Raw genomic sequence first — 18,304 nt, 5'->3', positions numbered from 1 at the left:
GAGACGAGGCCGCACCCGAGCCTCGAAACCAAAATGTCCCATGCAATGCATCTTCCCAGATTTGATGCAGCTCAGCCCATCCTAGGCGCCGTCACCCTAAGCTTTATCATAAGAAAATTCATAACCGAGTCATATATAAAGAAAAATACAAGCGGTATAGTGCAAGCCTGATCACAGCCTACAGATCCACACATATAGGACAAAAACCTATGGTAGAATGTAAAACAAACATATCCCAACGCCAGTAGCTGAAATGCTCAAAGGTAGAAGCTCTTTCCAGGTTTAGAAATGATAAATTCACATCCGAATTGCGCCTCGCTCTCGTGATCGTTCAGTTGCTCCAGTATGGTATTTCCGACGTCGGGGCCATCGTCCAATCGGTCTTTGACGTGGATGATGACAATTTGAAGACCTTCCAGAGGTTTCCTCGTTGCGGGCACCGATGTAATCGAATCAGACGGGTTGAGTGTCAACTCTGCTGTCGGCGTAGCGAGGTGTGGCGTCGGAGGCGTCTCGGGACCTGGGTACACGAAATCTGGCGTTGAAGCCTTGAGCGTCTTGGGAGACACAGGGTCTTCAGATGTAAAGTTGGCAAGAGAGGGATTCCGCCGAGGACCCTCGTCAACCGTACTGCCCATGCGCTTGCGCTTCTTGGTATCAGCACTACGCATGCTGCGAACGGTGTTAACCTCTGTCGCCAGAGCACGCAGCTCTTCCATGACAAATACGGGCTTCAGATGGCCAAAGAGGCGGTCGTTGCTCTGCGAGTCGTCATAGCTGCATTCGATAAAAATGGCCCTGAGATTCCCCGAAGCGATCTTGGGTGCTGCTTCTTGCCAGATCTGAAGGTTCCTCGGACTAAGCGATATGCTGTCGGGTTCGACGTCACCAAAGATGAGTACTTCGCGGTTGGTTATGGGATCTTGAATGAAGTATGCGCTTGAATCGTAGACGCACATACGCTCCTGATCAGGTGTTGGAGGTAAAGATATGGAACCAAAGCTACCCTGCGAGAGCAAGACTGAGCTGCGGTGCAGGGACCCCGGATAGTAGGAATTTGAGCGAGCAGGTGGACCGTGGGGCATGGATGCGTCGTGGCTGCTGAAGCGAGTGGACGTACTTGATGTCGATCCCCTATGACTGTGCTTCTCAAGACAGTGTCCGTGGCTCACGCTCCATATCTTGACGAGGAGTCCATCGGCGACTTCGATGTAACCTCTAGTTTCGCCGTCGCCGAGTGAAGGACTGCCGCCTTCAACCAATCTCATATAAGTTACCAAACCTGCTCCGTTGTTTTCGTCGCTTAGATTTGGCCATATGACGTTGTTAAAGATATGGTTCTTGAAGGCCTTGATCGTACTGGGCAAAGCAGCCAGTTTCTTTGGTCTCGTGCCTGGGAAGCCAGCTGTGTTGACTACAAACCCTGAGATGTGGTCAAGATGAGGATGTGTGATGAGATAGGTGTCGACAAGAGTTCGGGTGATGTGAGCAGCATTAGCCGCGGGTGAAGAGTAGGGAAGCTCAAGACCTGCAAAGGGACCTGTGGTGAGTGTGAAAGGAGGAGTCGGTGGTGGTGATGGTATCGACTCTTCCATAATACGTGTGATGGAGGAGAGATGAACGCCAGCATCGACGGCGATGATGGAACCACGATGCCATTTTGCGCCAACAGAGCGAACCAGAAAAGCAGTTGTATTTGATTCTTGAGGACCGCCTCCAGAGCCCTGATTATGAGATTAGTGAGAGTTACACTGTGAGTAGACGGGTCATGATGAAAGTGAGAATGTAGGAGAAACGCCACTGGACGAGTCATGGTGCGACGCGTTCTTCACTTTTCGGATCTGTATCCGAGCCGTTTCTCACGTCATGACATGGCCAATGCCCTTTTTGTATAACGATGCAATGTAAACAAACGAGGGATGGAGAAGCTAGATAGGTAGGATAAGATGAAAGATTATTAGATATACATACCAATACAATCACCTGCAAAGCAGGTTTAGTGTCGCCTCCCATGATTTGATGAGAGTAGAAAGTAGAGAAGGAAAAAATGAAAGAGAGAGAGAGTCGAAAAAGATGACTGTTGACAGACTCAATCGAGGATAAAGGCTTGGACTAGACCCTCGATTTGTGACGGTTGGGATGAGATGGGTTGGATCTAACTGAGCTGGGTTGATGTGGAGGTGACTTGTGGAGGGCCCTGCAGCTGCAGATGGAGCTGTAGGCTGTAGGTCAATAGCTGTGCAGCTAGGCCTAGCGGCCCTGGACGGTGCGGCAGGTAAGGATGGTTTAGGCGGTAGATCCACTAAAAGAGGCCTGTAAGGTACCGCCTGCAAGGTTCAACCAGAAAAGTTAAAAACTGGGGGTCGGGGTTCCTTTCTCAAGCCGTCTCCGTCACTTTGAGAGAGCTTAGAGCTTGTTAGTTGACTTGTTCAGTCTTGTGAATAAGATTGGTTGAGGAGAGTCAAGTTGTTCAACTAACAAAAAGACAGATGACCTACATGCGCTGCATTTTCGAGGATTTATTTCTCCGACGGGTGAGATAAAGGTTGCAACCTTGAAACGAGAGCGGCACTCAAGGAGCTGAAGTAGGCAGGTATGATGGAATGCAATGTCCAGAGGACAGACAAGGACAAGGACAAGATGAAATGGAGGAAACGAAACCGAGAAACCGAAAAATCGAAAGACGTACACGTGATCGTTTTACAAATCGTCGTGTCCAAGGGACTTGTACGACTCTCGAATGCCGTGTAACCGCCGTTGATATATGAATGGATTGGATCGCTCTCGCCGAATATCGATAGATAGTGTGTACTGTACTTTGTCCACGTTACCCTTGCTCCGATCCCTTGGCGGGTACAGGCAGGACAAGCAAGGCTTTGTATCTTTTGAAAGGGAACCCAAACGTAGAACAAAGCCCATGGACCCTGAGAGTTGTGAGCTTCTTTATGTTGGATCTCTCATGTAACAGCATCACTTCTGTCCGCCCTCGCACTCGCCGATACAGCTGCAAATTCAGTCCTGACTGTACCTTGCTTGTCATAGCATTCAATATTCCTCACCTGTCATGTCTCATTGCTCATCCCAAAACAGAAATCTCCAACAGCTCACGCCTCCGAGAAAAGAGAAACTGCTATACAAGTTCAACAGCTGCCGGCTCAGCTACAAGGCCAACCTTGTTTAGCGGCCCCCCAGAGCTGTAAGCCTGCATCGGCGTTTCCGTGAACCTGAAGCCCCTCCCTCCATTCCAAAGGTTCCAGGTTTCCCCCCACCAAACGTCACTACTAAAACGGGCGGGCTTTTTCATGTTACCTTGCCTTGCTTGTCTTAGCTACAAAGTGACCACAAACTAAGAGCTTGCCCGGGCGTTGGCATCCTTGGTTTAACTCGAGCTTGGACATGAGATTGCCCACCTGGATAGGAAAGATTGCACATCAAATGTCTGTGAGCTTCTTTCACATCGGGGCTAGATCTTGAGTTGAGCCGTGCGTTGGCTGTCACTTATCAGGGTGGCTTGAAAGCAATGACCCATGGCTGTGGTACGTATTAATAGGCATTTATTGTTGGAAACAAAGACCCGAAACCGTGACTTGAAACGTTGACAAAGAGTTGAACCCTTGACTACAGGTGGCATTTCTCCAAAGAGTCGCGTGAGACCAGTCATTCTTGCAAGTTACCATGATGTCAAAGTGAGACTCAATTACATGCTCATCAACAACAAGTCACGGTTCCAAGAGACATGAAATCAAAACACACTTGACGAAGTGATAGATCAAAACAAGACATGTTTCACAGGTAAACAAACAATAATTGGAGCAATTCATATAATTCCACTCTAAAGACACCCAATGAACAAAAACTCTATCCATGCCAAACTTCAAACTCCATGCCATAATGCGTGTACTAAATCCAATGCGCCATTCGCTATGCTGTCTATTGAAACCAGGGTATCAGATGGAAACAAAAACTTTTCAAACCAAATACTTATTTTTCCTAGGTAGGTCTTTGGCCCGCAGATATCCTACCCATCACACTCTCCCACGAAGGAATAGAGACAGAGATCTGCTGTGCTTACATAGAGACCTTCTTGGCCGACCCGCTGTTTATCCTCGGAGACGAGCGGCTTCCTAGGGAAACCCTGCTGCTTCTTCTCAAAGGTGAGCTATCTTTCGGGGAGCGAAGTGTGGGAGAAGGTGTTTGCCTTCTCTTCTTAGCTTCAGGGGCAGCAGCATCCTCCTCAGTCCGTGAACGCTTGCGCGACCTGGGTGATGATACGCTCTCAGTGAGAGAACCTTCCTGAACCGTGATAGGATCAGGGATGGCGGTACTCTCTTGAGTCTTTGTAGGAGAACCAAACAGAGAGTCCGTTGAAACATGAGAGCTCTCCTGAACTGCGGGAGAACCAGGGATGGTAATGCTGTTTTGAATCTTTACAGGCGAGTGAGGGAGCACGCTGGAAGGAGACTCCAATACCTGAACGCCTGCGCCTAGGCTCTGTGGCGTAAGAGGGCGATCAGCAGCGTCAGCAGACGCAGCACATTCCTTGATGAAAGCAGCAATATCGGCATCAGAGATGAGGTCTGGGTTTAGTGGCGGGATTTCTTCTTCATCTTGTGCCGCGCATTCTGGCACATAGACTGCAATCTCCTCGCGCACTGGTGGCTCTGGCTTGAACATAGGTCGAGCAACTATTGGCCCATACAGGAGGTTGTGTTGCTGCTCATACAGGGTGTTTTGCTGCATAAGCAGAATGGCCCTCTTTCTGGTCTTGGAAAGTTCTAATCTTCTGTGGTACTCAGAGAGATCGCCCATGATGAGCTCCACGGTCTTCTTTTCGTCATCTAGCCTGTTTTGGTTCCGCTGTTCACGCATCCTCTCGCGGGCCCGGTTCTGATTCTTGATGTGGAAGTTGCATAATGCCCAGGAGAGAGTATCTTCGTGCTTGCTGTAAGGAGGCTGTATGACCCCCACCCTTCGACGCTCTTTGATCCAGGGCTTTATAGCTTCGTCGATAACATCTTTGTAGTCATCTCTGGTGATCGCCATCCGGTTCGATTTCTCCTTGGGAAACTCGCGCTCATCTGGGAAGAGAACTTCCTTTTCGATAGGCTCAAGCGGATCGATACACCGCTCGAAACACCAAAGATGCATCACACCAGCCATCTTGAAAGGATCTTTGGTGCCTTCACTGGTCATCTCGGGGAACTCGTCAAAGGCGACACGATGCCAGCCGTGAAGAATTGTTCCGTTTTTTGCGGGGCATTTGGAATAGCGACATTTAACGTCAGCGTCAATGTGTCGGCCTTTGCATTTTGACGGAGTGTTTTGAAGCCAGATTTTGGGCCTTCGAGGGCATTGCTGTAGGTAGTCGCGCAGCTCCTTGGCAGTGAAAAGGACCTCTTCATCCAATTGTCCTGCCGGCAGGTAAGCGATTTCGCAGCCATCCTTAGTGTTCCAGGCAAGAAGCTGCTCGAAAGGCGGGTAAGGGAGGGAGCTGGGGTCCACAACTTGCTGATTCCTCTTCCTTCTGGCGGCCTTTGCCTTGGTGGCACGGCTTTTAAGGCGACTGGCGTTCTTGCTGCTCTTCTTTGCAGGATCCTCTGGACACTCGTCACTCTCCTCCTTCTCCTCCTCTTCGTCCATCCATCTAGACTTGAGGGCCGGCTTTGTCCGTCTCGGCTTCAAGGCTTGGGCTGGGAGGGGGGCGCATGGAGGATAATGGGCCATGCGACCACACTGTAGGCAGGTGCCAACAGCTGGTTGAACAGGCATACCATGAGCGGGATATCCTACCACTTGACCATAAGCAGGGGGGTTTGGGGGAAACGAAAGTGCACCTTGGTGCCCATTGATGCCCACATCTGGGTAGTGACTTTGAGACTGGTAAGAACCGTTGGCAATGGGGGCGTACGGTTGCATGTACTGAGGCAATGGACCATACTGATGAGGTGTTGCAGAGAGTCTGGGTTGGGCTTGACCTGCTTGCTGAGATTGCTTTGGTGGTAAAAGCCGTCTACTGGGACTCTGGTACAGTAGCTGGGACTGAGCCGGAGTCGAGGCCAGATTGCGAGGCGAAACGAATTGCGGATTCGCTCCATATGTGGGAAACGTTTGTTCAGCTTGTGCTGGAAGCTTAGGAGTTGCAAAAGACCCATTGTACTCCAATGTGGGGTCGATGGCTTCATTGAAGTTGTCCATAGAAAGCTCCGGGCATAGTTCTGCGGACGTGCCATCGTGCGGGGGGGCATTCAGATCCAGATCCAGCCCCGCCACGAAGTCCAGTCCAGTCCAGTCCGGCTGTCCTGCTGTAGTGTTAGAACCAGTCGCCATACTTGCGTTAGGGGAGCTGTTACCTAGTTCAAGAGGGACAAGAGGTTGATTCAAACTTTTGCTGAGATTCGATTGCAGAGAATGCCGAAAATAAGTGTTACTCATACTGATCTGAAACTAGAGAAGTTGGTGCTTCAATGGCCACAAAGCGTAGGAATGAAGCGATTAGTCGTTGTTGTAACAGTTGTAGCAGTTGTAACAGTTGTAATGGTTGCAATATCGATGGGTGATTTGTGTGGCAGAATGAATTGGATTGAAGTGAATGAAAACAGGGCCTATAGCCATCTTATATTACTACGGCATGAACAACCCTCAAGAATGAACAAATATAGAGCACACATTGTGATGCCCTCAAGGCTTTGTCGTCAAGCAGTGTTCCAACACGGTTAACAGACACGATGAGGGTGGTTTAGGACAAGGAAGCAGATCCGGTGGACAGAGGTGGTGTGCTCGATCGTCTTTGTCGAACAACTCGGTCCAGTCGAAGCTTCGAAGCCGAGTGCCATTTTTGGAACCAGGTTCTGTTATTCCGGTGCCTAAGGTCATGTTAGCACCGAATTCATCAAAGACGGGGCAATGCCAAAGAATTAATTGCTAGAAAGATCAGATAATAAAGCATGTTTTTCTACACAAGTTTCAGAACAGGTCTGTGTTATGTGTGTCTCATCATAGAAATAGCAATTTGTTCAAAGAATAAAAGAGAAGTAATGGACATACCATCTGAATTTAGATCATGAGTGTGTCGCCGGAAAAAAGATCAACCTATTTGGTGAGTAAAATCGAGCAGTGAAGCAAATGAGGCTCATGCTCCAGTTGGAGGGCGCTAGTTTAGAAGACGCATGACTTTATGACATCTGTACACTGTCCGTCACTGAAGATATGGAGGTGCGCAGCGGAAATTGTTGCTGACAGGAAGCATCGTCGTTCAGTTGGGAAGATTGAGTGAAGTTGAAATACGAACATTGTGAAAGACAAAAGCTCTGGACGTTATCGTCGGTCCGGAACAACAGCTTCCGACCGTTGGCTCTAAAACACAGGGTAAGCCAAGTTTACGGGATCTACTGTTGCATCAAATATCTCTTAGATAAAATCTGAATAATTATTGAAGTTGCATAGCGCATGATATTGTAAGGGACCCTTGACTTGATGATATGTGAGAACTGCTTCATATCGAGTCGCATTGATTCAATTTCTTTGTTGGATTCGCTGCCTTGGTAAACACAAACTCCAACGTCGCATCGTTTCAACTGACGTCTACTGCCAAGGTTAGAAATCTCGTATTATGATAGGACTGCGCCGTATAAGAACGAACTGATACGGCATAGAAAAGATACCGAACCTGCTGATCACAATGATCACCGAAGCTATTCCGGAGTATAGCTGCATCTTCAAGGTTGGCCATCTTGTTTTTGGCATAAGACAAGAATCAGCCACTATTTTTAGCGGCCAACGGCACAAGCTAGTGGAGTGCAGGACGGCCCTGGTGAGGAGGGGCACCAGTTAAAGGGTGCAAGTCTGAGTTGCGGGCGGATTAACCAGCCAAGGGACCGTATTCAGTGCCCAAAAATACTGGTTAAAGTGATGATACAGTCTAAACCAGCCCAGGGGCACCCCGCCCTTGATCCAACGGGCCCTGTACATGGAACCAATAAGAACAGGTTCTTGTCCGCTCTTCAAGTCCTCAGTTAAGACTACGTCACGAGACTCTGCTCTCTCGCTGGGTCCCTTCAACTTAGCCGTGAGAGATCTCCGTGGCTAACCTCGATAATCCAACTATCTTTACTGTACTCGACCTCAACCTTTGAGCGGCTGCATCGCCAGAATAACCGCCATCATGGCTGAAGTCAGTCCGGAGCTCCAAGAGCGACTTGAAGAGTTGGATCGCGAGCTCGAGGTTAGTAAAAGATCCCCGTTTGTTCCACAAATCTCCATCTCCCTCTCAATGCCTTTCTTGGCGCCTCAACCCGCTATTTTGAAGACAGTTTGTTGTTGTCGCATGCGACCAAAAATCATCCTCTCAAGTTTTCATCGCTGACCTGTTTCTTGGCGTAGGAAGGAGATATCACACAGAAAGGGTAAGCTGCTTTGCGTCCAGAGTACTTACAATTGCTTCTCAATTACTTACGCGCCGGCAGCTACCAAAAGCGACGAACTCAACTTTTCTCCCAATTCCTCGGTGCACCTCCACCTCAGATTGCTGCTCTCGCCGAGCCTCAGTCTGGCCTACGCATACACTCGCCCGATGACTCCGACCACCCTTCAGGCGATGGCCATCGCGCTACCGCCTATGCCGCTCTCGGTAGCAGCAGCGGTCCAATCCCAGATTCACCAGACTCACCTATGTACCGACCGCACTCTGGTTATGCTCCTTCAGAATCACCAAGACCTCCTCCAGCACAACCTCCACCTTCCCTGCTGCGCCCGGGGGGTTCTCTCGCTGGAGGATCGACCACTGCTCACCGCGACTCCCTCTTCTTCTCCCCCTCCCATCTCGAACCTGAAACCCGGACAGGTACTATGATGTCGGGCGACTATGCATTCAGACCCGAGCAGCAAGGCACATATGGCGAATCCCAGCATCAACAGCACCAGTTCCAGCAACAGCAACAGCCACAGCAGCAACAGCAGTACGATGGGCAGCAGTATGATGGACGAACTACAACGCTTCTCGATTCGCAAGGATACTTTTCGGATTTTGCGGGACAGCAGCACTATGATCAGACTCAAACCGTTGAGTATGTGGGACCTCAGCAGCGGTATTCTTCCAGCGATGCATTCTCTCCAACCGCCGCAATGGCACCTCCAATGCTTACAACCAACGACCTCCCACCGCCGGAAGCGCTTGAGTACCAGCTGCCCCTTGACCCTCGCGAGGTACCATTCGCTATTCAAGATCCCCATGATGATTCTACGCCAATGTCAAAGTTCGATAACATCGCAGCTGTACTCAGACATAGAGGCCGAACGATTGCTAAGAAGCCGGCATACTGGGTGTTGGATAGTAAGGGCAAGGAGATTGCATCGATTACGTGGGATAAGCTGGCATCTAGAGCCGAAAAGGTTGCGCAAGTCATCCGCGACAAAAGCTCTCTGTACCGGGGTGATCGGGTTGCTCTCATCTACCGCGATTCAGAGGTTATTGATTTCGCCATTGCCTTGCTGGGATGCTTCATTGCTGGAGTTGTTGCCGTTCCCATCAATGATCTGCAGGACTACCAACGCTTGAACCACATTCTTACTACAACGCAGGCCCATCTAGCGCTGACCACCGATAACAACCTCAAAGCCTTTCAACGAGACATTACTACACAAAAGTTGACATGGCCAAAGGGTGTCGAATGGTGGAAGACAAACGAGTTTGGCAGTTATCACCCCAAGAAGAAGGAGGATGTCCCGGCTTTGGTTGTTCCCGATCTGGCATATATCGAGTTTTCGCGGGCCCCAACTGGAGACTTGAGAGGTGTTGTTCTGAGCCACCGAACCATTATGCACCAAATGGCTTGTCTTAGTGCGATTATTTCTACTATCCCGGGTAATGGACCTGGCGACACTTTCAACCCGTCTCTTCGCGACAAGAATGGTCGACTTATTGGTGGCGGCGCAAGCAGCGAAATTTTGGTGTCGTACCTCGATCCCCGTCAGGGCATTGGCATGATTCTGAGCGTGCTACTGACCGTCTACGGCGGCCACACCACTGTTTGGTTCGACAACAAAGCTGTTGATGTTCCTGGACTGTACGCCCACCTCCTTACCAAGTACAAATCGACCATCATGATTGCCGACTACCCAGGATTGAAGCGAGCCGCCTACAACTACCAGCAAGAGCCAATGGTGACCCGAAATTTTAAGAAGGGAATGGAGCCAAACTTTCAAATGATCAAGCTTTGCTTGATTGACACCTTGACTGTAGACAGCGGGTTCCACGAAGTTTTGGCTGACCGATGGCTACGACCGTTGAGAAACCCTCGTGCCCGTGAGGTTGTCGCACCTATGCTTTGTCTACCTGAACACGGAGGCATGGTGATTAGTGTGCGTGACTGGCTAGGAGGAGAAGAGCGCATGGGATGCCCATTAAAGCTTGAACTTGGGGAGGATACAGAGTCTGACGAAGAGAAAGAGGAAACAGAGAAGCCAGCAGTTTCCAATGGCTTTGGTAGTCTCTTGTCAGGTGGTGGCACAGCAACAACCGAAGAGAGGGCAAAGAATGAGCTTGGCGAAGTCCTTTTGGATCGTGAGGCTCTAAAGACCAACGAAGTTGTGGTGGTGGCCATAGGTAACGATGCCCGTAAAAGGGTGACGGATGACCCAGGCTTGGTACGGGTCGGTTCTTTTGGATACCCCATACCCGATGCCACACTCTCCGTCGTCGATCCAGAAACGGGTTTACTGGCGTCACCACATTCCGTGGGTGAAATCTGGGTCGACTCCCCTTCTCTTTCAGGTGGTTTCTGGGCGCAGCCAAAGAATACTGAGCTGATTTTCCATGCTCGTCCTTACAAGTTTGACCCAGGTGATCCTACACCGCAGCCCGTCGAGCCCGAATTCCTGCGAACAGGCTTGCTGGGCACCGTCATCGAGGGTAAAATCTTTGTTCTGGGCCTTTACGAAGACCGAATTCGACAAAAGGTTGAGTGGGTTGAGCATGGACACGAACTAGCAGAGTACCGCTACTTCTTTGTTCAGCACATCGTTGTGAGCATTGTCAAGAACGTTCCAAAGATATACGATTGTTCAGCCTTTGACGTCTTTGTCAATGACGAACACCTGCCAGTCGTGGTGCTGGAGTCAGCAGCTGCGTCAACGGCACCATTGACATCTGGAGGACCTCCTCGACAACCGGATACAGCTCTGCTAGAGTCATTGGCTGAGCGCTGCATGGAGGTTCTCATGTCAGAGCATCATCTGAGACTGTACTGCGTTATGATCACAGCACCCGACACTTTGCCTCGAGTTGTTAAGAACGGACGACGCGAAATTGGTAACATGCTTTGCCGTCGGGAGTTTGATCTCGGCAACCTTCCATGTGTGCACGTCAAGTTTGGCGTGGAGCATGCAGTACTTAACCTCCCTATTGGTGTAGACCCTATAGGTGGTATCTGGTCACCGTTGGCGTCCGATTCTCGTGCCGAATTCTTATTGCCAGCTGACAAGCAATACTCTGGTGTCGACAGGCGCGAAGTCGTTATCGATGACCGAACTTCAACGCCCCTAAACAATTTCTCTTGCATTTCGGATCTTATCCAATGGCGCGTGGCCCGTCAACCAGAAGAGCTAGCGTACTGCACAATCGATGGCAGAGGCCGAGAAGGTAAGGGTGTAACATGGAAGAAATTCGACACCAAGGTCGCTTCCGTTGCCATGTACCTGAAGAACAAGGTCAAGGTGAGGCCGGGAGACCACATCATCCTCATGTACACACATTCAGAGGAGTTTGTCTTTGCCATCCATGCCTGCATTTCCTTGGGCGCAATTGTCATTCCCATCGCACCCCTCGACCAGAACCGATTGAACGAAGATGTCCCAGCTTTCCTGCATATTGTATCTGATTACAACGTCAAGGCTGTGCTGGTCAACGCTGAGGTCGATCATCTAATCAAGGTAAAGCCTGTGGCTAGCCATATCAAACAGTCAGCCCAGGTTCTCAAGATCACGAGCCCTGCCATCTACAACACAACTAAGCCGCCAAAGCAAAGTAGTGGATTGAGGGATTTGAGATTCACCATTGACCCTGCCTGGATTCGGCCTGGCTACCCCGTCATTGTTTGGACTTATTGGACCCCCGATCAACGACGAATTTCAGTTCAGCTTGGACATGACACCATTATGGGCATGTGCAAGGTTCAAAAGGAAACTTGCCAAATGACAAGTTCAAGACCTGTGCTTGGATGTGTACGAAGCACGACTGGCCTAGGCTTTATTCATACGGCTCTGATGGGAATTTATATCGGAACACCAACCTACCTCCTATCACCTGTCGAGTTTGCAGCCAACCCCATGTCTCTATTCGTCACCTTGTCGAGATACAAGATTAAGGATACTTATGCGACACCACAGATGCTTGATCATGCCATGAACTCCATGCAGGCCAAGGGCTTTACACTTCATGAACTTAAGAACATGATGATCACTGCCGAGAGCCGACCAAGAGTTGATGTTTTCCAAAAGGTCAGACTTCACTTTGCTGGGGCTGGGCTCGATAGAACTGCTATTAACACGGTCTATTCGCATGTCCTCAACCCCATGGTAGCGTCGCGATCTTATATGTGCATCGAGCCTATTGAGCTTTGGTTGGACACGCAAGCGCTTCGACGTGGTCTGGTTATTCCTGTGGACCCTGAATCAGATCCTCTGGCCCTACTGGTACAGGACAGCGGTATGGTTCCAGTTTCAACCCAAATAGCCATCATCAACCCTGAAAGCAGAATACACTGCCTCGATGGTGAGTATGGTGAAATTTGGGTCGACTCTGAAGCCTGCGTCAAGTCATTCTATGGCTCCAAAGACGCTTTTGACGCTGAGCGCTTTGATGGCCGAGCTCTTGACGGCGATCCCAACATTCAGTATATCCGTACCGGAGACTTGGGTTTCCTTCATAATGTTAGTCGACCTATTGGCCCTAATGGTGCCCAGGTGGACATGCAAGTGTTGTTTGTTCTCGGCAACATTGGCGAGACTTTTGAGATCAACGGATTGAGCCATTTCCCAATGGATATTGAGAACTCGGTGGAAAAATGCCACAGAAACATTGTGGCGAATGGCTGGTAAGTATAAAATCTCTATTTGAAGCGAATATGCTAACAAAGTCAGTGCGGTGTTCCAAGCTGGTGGCTTGGTGGTTGTTCTGGTTGAAGTCAACCGCAAGCCATACCTGGCATCGATTGTTCCCGTCATTGTCAACGCTATCCTCAATGAACACCAAATCATTGTAGATATCGTCGCATTCGTCAACAAGGGAGACTTCCCACGGTCTCGTCTAGGAGAGAAGCAGCGTGGCAAGATTCTTGGTGGCTGGGTTAGTAGAAAGCTGAGGACTCTTGCCCAGTTCTCGATTCGCGATATGGACGCCGAATCCACAGCTGGTGATATGATGGATCCTTCTAGAGCATCAATGGTCAGCGTACGAAGCGGAGGCGGTGCTGCTCCCGGATCTTCTAGCTTGAGGAATGTCGAACCTGCGCCTCAAATCTTGGAGGAGGAACATGACCAGATGACTCCTCGTCACGAATACGAAGCAGCCCCTACCATGATTTCCGAACTTCCCGACGGCCAAGAGACACCGACAGGGTTTCAGCACTCGCAATACGAACACCCACCACAATCAGCCGGTTCTCAAGCACCAGCCCAGCTGAACCTTTCTCACCAGCCCGATCAAGGATTCGATATGGACTTTTCACGATATAGTTCAGCAGAGCCCGATCACGGCCCTGTCCACAGACGTCCAGTCCCAGGCCAAGCCCAACAACCCGAGCCTATGCAAGGGTACGGTCAAGCGCCGCCCCAGATCCGGCTACCAGGTGTTGATGGACGAGAGGAGGGAGGGTTCTGGTCACAGCAGGAAAAGAACGAGAAGAGTGAAGAAGACTGGACAACTGATGCCATGATGCATATGAATCTGGCAGGTGATATGAAACCGCCACGATGATAATACACAACATAAGAGCGAAGTGACGAAGCGGAGTCGGAGTTGGGAAGCATTTAGAAACGAATAACAAACAATTGGACTTGTCGGTCTGATGGCCTATTTACTTCATTCATAGATGAGGATTGGATAGTGAATATGTGATTGGATAAAGCCTGGGTTTGTGAGTTTGTGAATGCAGTGGGTGCTTGCTATAAGCTGTTTTATTGAGGTCTTTGGAGGAGTGTCTAACAAAGATGCAAAGTTACTAGTCCATACTGACTGTTTCATCCATCTTTGTGTCAATCTTTGACAAACTCACAAACTTGACCTAACCACAAAAAGAATGTCACCAGGAACAAAAAACCAATCGACGCAGGCCTGATTCGAACAGACGCCTCCGAAGAGAATAGATTTCTAGTCTATCGCGTTAGACCACTCCGCCACTGCGCCTATAGCTGATTGGATGTTGAAGGAGTGTGTCTCTAATCCTGACTGTGTGGATTTCGTCTGTGAGTGGGTATCGTAGCAAAAACCACCGATTTCGTGTCTATGCTATGCCAAATGCTAGTATACAAACAGAATCATAAGAAAGATAAGCATGACTTGGATATCTTTGACCGAGCATCTATCGGTTCATCCTCCTCTTTCTGTCCATGTCTGCGAGGGCTTGTTTTACTATTCCCTCCGCTTCAGCGATGACATCGTTTCCTCGTCGCCATGTATATAAGGAAACGCCTAGTCCGTCGAGTTGCTCGTGTGCTCTTGCTAATCTCCTCCTCCATAATTCTAGTTTCTTATTAACTGCTTGAGGACCCATATTGGGTGAACCTCCTGTTGACGTGTTGCCATCTGATCGATAACCTCCTGTCATTGAACCAAAAGACGTAGGAGGGTTTGCTGATGGTGGAAGAGGGTCGTAGTCCACGTCCAGATTAGCTGATGTCTGGGTAGGACGTGGTGGAAGGCGGGGGTTCTGGTTCGACTCTGTGATACTGGAGGGTGTTCCCCTTCGACGTGGGGGCGGCGGAGGAGGACCACCCCCTGAAGAAGCAGATCCAGAGCGACTTTGTGCTGGGATCTTGAAAGTGTTATTGCTGCTGCCCGAGCTTTGCTGGGAGGAGTTGTGAATTTGTTTGAGAGGATGGGGCGGTGCAGTTTCTCGTGTTTGTACCCCCGGTCTTCTAGGCGGAGGAGGTGGAGGAATCTCGTCAGAGTTTTGTCGAGAGAGTCCTTTGTTTAAATCTGGGATGGATCTGGCACTCCGTAGAGCGACTGGCTTTGCTGGCCTAGGCGGAGCTGGCTTACGACCACTTAGGTCGGTAGTGCTGGCACCTTTTGCGCTGGTGCTTTGCACTTGGGCGAGGGCTCCGTTGCGATCAAACGTTTTCTGAGGCTCGTCTGAAAAGTCGATCAATGTTCCCATTGTAGGACCTGCTGACAGTTTCCTTTCTGTTCGATATCCACTCGGGGCCAGGCTCTGGTACGACGGGGTACGAGAAACGCTTCTCGAAGGTCCGTTAGAAGCACCTGCAGTCTTTGGTCGGCCAAAGTCAAATCCAGAGCTGAAAAATGCTGTTTCTTCCGGTGTCGTGACGTCTCGAATGAAGACAGCAAGAATGCGACCGGGATTTGACAGGGCGAGTTCTGTGTATACCTCGAGATCGGCCTCTCCACTGTCTCCTACAAGTATAAACATTCGCTCAGGAAAGTCTCTCAGAAGGCGATTAAGCGTAGACCTCTTTCGTTCAGCGACTGGCTCAAAAATGCCCTGCAGCATGCCGCTGTACTGTTTGAGATGAAGCGACCCAGGCGGGAGACCATGGATTTTGAAGAAACTGGCCAAAACTGGAAAGAGTTGCCACGGACTGTTTGAGCAGTAATGGATGCTCACGCCCATTTTAGCCATCTTGTTATACCACTCCTTGACACCTTCAACCGAAAGATCCGCCAGATCACGTATAAAGGTGTTGCGGAAAATCTCTTTGGCTCCTGCAGAAATATTGGATTTCTTGACTGTGTCGTCAATATCGCTGATAAGACTTACTCCATATGGTTCGATGACCTTGATCTCCTGAACAGCAGATAGATCCTCGTCTGCCAAAACACGGACATGTGTCGGCACAAAGTCGAGGGCGGCGCGAATAACAAAATGGCCCGCATCATTCGTCATGACGGTCTTGGACTGTGATTTGGTATCGTTGTAGAAGAAAAAAGTGATTGGAAGGGCAACGGAAGGATTGGTCATGAATGGAGCGATTCGAGCCATGAGATTGGCATTGGCGAGAATGAGATCGCTCTCGCTGAGCTCGCTAGTATTCGTGCTGCTAGCTGTCGCTGTTCTGGCGGGCATTGTTGGGCTGGAAGGGGCCGAGTCTGGAGACCGATTCCCTCCGCGGGAGGGATAGTAGAAGCTATCCGTGAGGGGGTCATCGTTGTCGGGTGTCTTTTCACTGAAACCTCCTTGGTAGGCGACTTGTTTCTCACGCTGCCCCACTTGCTCTATTCGCCGAGCTTCAGCATCGATCTTTTCTTGTTCCTTCTTCTCTTCATGTAGTTGGAGATGCGAACGTGGTAGTCCAGTCCCCGGACTATATGCTTGGTCCGCTCGAGGGGCTGGGATGCCACTCAGTTGCCGCGCAAGACCAATCAGAATTCTGTTCCTCCTCGTCATTGGACCGGTATGGGGGGTATATATCCAGCCGCGAACATCCACATCAACGATTGCTCTCTCATCTTCAGCTCGCTCCCATTCTTGACGCCAGAAGCCTTCGTCCTTGATGCTACCGGGTGGGGCGTCCGGGTCGTGCGCCGCCATATCGCTCCAATCCTGCTTGGTGTGTTGCTTGGCGTAAGAGGGGAACAGCACCATTTGGTCGTCGCCATGGACAGTAATCGCAACATCTGGAAAGGCACCTGGAATGTGTATTCGTCCATGGTTCTCATGTCCTGCAGCGGCTGGCCCTGCCCTTGTTTGGGCATATGATTCCTTGATCTCGGTGACAGCGGCCTGTCCGCTCCTGTACAGATTGCCAGCCATTGCTGCCAAGCGCTTTCTCCTAAAACCCCTCTCGCCATCGCCGGGGCTCGTAGCCCGGGCGGAACCGTATCCCATCATATTGTCTGTCTGTGGCGTTTTGTAAGCCACTGAACCCTTGGATCGGGTCCTCGCATTCTTAATCGGACGAGTCGCTTGTGGTCCTAGCCAGAGCTGTCTTCCCCGCCGCCTAACAATATCCAAAATGCGCGATTGATCCGCGCGCCGACGTTGACGCTCAAGAATATACCGGTAGACTCGAGATTGGAAGGTGTGTTTAAGGTGAGGAAGCGTATTGAGGTGGAAATTGAGTAAACGCTCGCGGTATCGGTCTCTTACGGCTCGTGGGAAGAAAAAGCGGGCGAGGCTCAGTTTATGTCGCGAAAGAGGGCGATAGGGACCGAAGAATCTAAAGGGCGCCAGCTTGCCGATTTTAATAGGGACCGGGGTGTGTAGGGTCAGACGAGGCTATCTCGAGGTGCCTGGCGGATGACAGTTAGGGCAATGCGACGCGGCAAGAACAGTCCTCAGGCGGCTAAGTCTTCTGATGGAGGCTTTTCTCAGCCTGACAGGACAGAGACGGAGTGTTAGTGAGGGTGACTGCAGCACATGATTTGGACGAATTTTGTGTCTCTGTAGGTTTGTAGTGCTCAGATGCGAGACAAGACAGCTGCTCGTGACCCTAAACCTGGGAAGGTAAGCTCAGTTCAAGTTGGATCGGCCTTACGTCATCACGTTCCAATGGTATCCCGGCACCTCGTGTCGTCGAATTGACATACGGAGAGTCGAATCAGAAAACCTCGGAATTGTGAGTGTAACCCTTGTTGCATGAGGCCGAGCCGTTTATCGGCCGTTGGTACATAGTAATTGTTTCTTTCTCTGAGAGGTGTTTTAATAGAGACGTTTGGTTTGATTTGGTATATTCCAAGCCTGGACAAAGTATAATCAAGCCCAGCCCAGCCATACCTGTTGGATACCAATTGACTCGATGACCTTTTGCCGCAATACCATTTGCTTACTCCAAACAAAAGTCATGCAGACTTTTTACATCAGACTCAATTAATCAGGTGTAATTCAAGGATCCTGCTTCTCCAGGCCAGTCTAGTAACATTTTAATGGGTTTTTGTCTCCGATTCCGGATAGCGGATGGCGGGTAACAGCGGATGAGCCGGCATTCAAGGTACAATCCAGTAATTCCAGTTGTCAGTGCCCCTCCAAAAGTGATTTAGGCCTACCTGTATTGACCATCACTCCAAACACAACTACAATACTACCCCGCCTCCGTGAGTCAAACTTTTTGACTGACTCGATCCTTTCTTGAG

The 18,304-nt window shown here is 50.0% G+C and overlaps 4 protein-coding genes and 1 non-coding gene across 5 annotated transcripts; 1 reads left to right on the top strand and 4 right to left on the bottom strand.

Moving 5' to 3' along the window:
- Positions 1-257: 257 nt before the first annotated feature.
- Positions 258-2,013, bottom strand: FGSG_06633 (uncharacterized protein; the record flags this gene model as incomplete). The annotated part of the gene is made up of 2 exons (XM_011327954.1): positions 258-1,724; positions 1,972-2,013. 2 exons carry the CDS (start codon positions 2,011-2,013, stop codon positions 258-260), a joined length of 1,509 nt encoding a protein of 502 aa, XP_011326256.1.
- A 2,055-nt stretch (positions 2,014-4,068) lies between these two features.
- On the bottom strand, positions 4,069-6,327 carry FGSG_06632 (uncharacterized protein; the record flags this gene model as incomplete). The annotated part of the gene is made up of 1 exon (XM_011327953.1): positions 4,069-6,327. The coding sequence occupies one exon, from the start codon at positions 6,325-6,327 to the stop codon at positions 4,069-4,071; it is 2,259 nt and encodes a 752-aa protein (XP_011326255.1).
- A 1,834-nt stretch (positions 6,328-8,161) lies between these two features.
- On the top strand, positions 8,162-13,969 carry FGSG_06631 (uncharacterized protein; the record flags this gene model as incomplete). Its single annotated transcript, XM_011327952.1, has 4 exons — positions 8,162-8,308; positions 8,380-8,402; positions 8,463-13,088; positions 13,135-13,969. The coding sequence occupies 4 exons, from the start codon at positions 8,162-8,164 to the stop codon at positions 13,967-13,969; spliced, it is 5,631 nt and encodes a 1,876-aa protein (XP_011326254.1).
- Positions 13,970-14,316: 347 nt separating this feature from the next.
- On the bottom strand, positions 14,317-14,398 carry FGSG_20657. Its single transcript has one exon. It is a non-coding gene; the product is annotated as a tRNA-Ser (tRNA).
- Positions 14,399-14,509: 111 nt separating this feature from the next.
- On the bottom strand, positions 14,510-17,063 carry FGSG_06630 (uncharacterized protein; the record flags this gene model as incomplete). The annotated part of the gene is made up of 1 exon (XM_011327951.1): positions 14,510-17,063. One exon carries the CDS (start codon positions 17,061-17,063, stop codon positions 14,574-14,576), a length of 2,490 nt encoding a protein of 829 aa, XP_011326253.1. The 3' UTR covers positions 14,510-14,573.
- Positions 17,064-18,304: the final 1,241 nt, after the last annotated feature.

The sequence above is a fragment of the Fusarium graminearum genome, chromosome 4 (genome assembly GCF_000240135.3).
Source record: "Fusarium graminearum PH-1 chromosome 4, whole genome shotgun sequence".
NCBI lineage: Eukaryota > Fungi > Ascomycota > Sordariomycetes > Hypocreales > Nectriaceae > Fusarium > Fusarium graminearum.
Note: the sequence above shows the minus strand (reverse complement) of the source record. Positions and strands in the feature narration are given on the sequence as shown.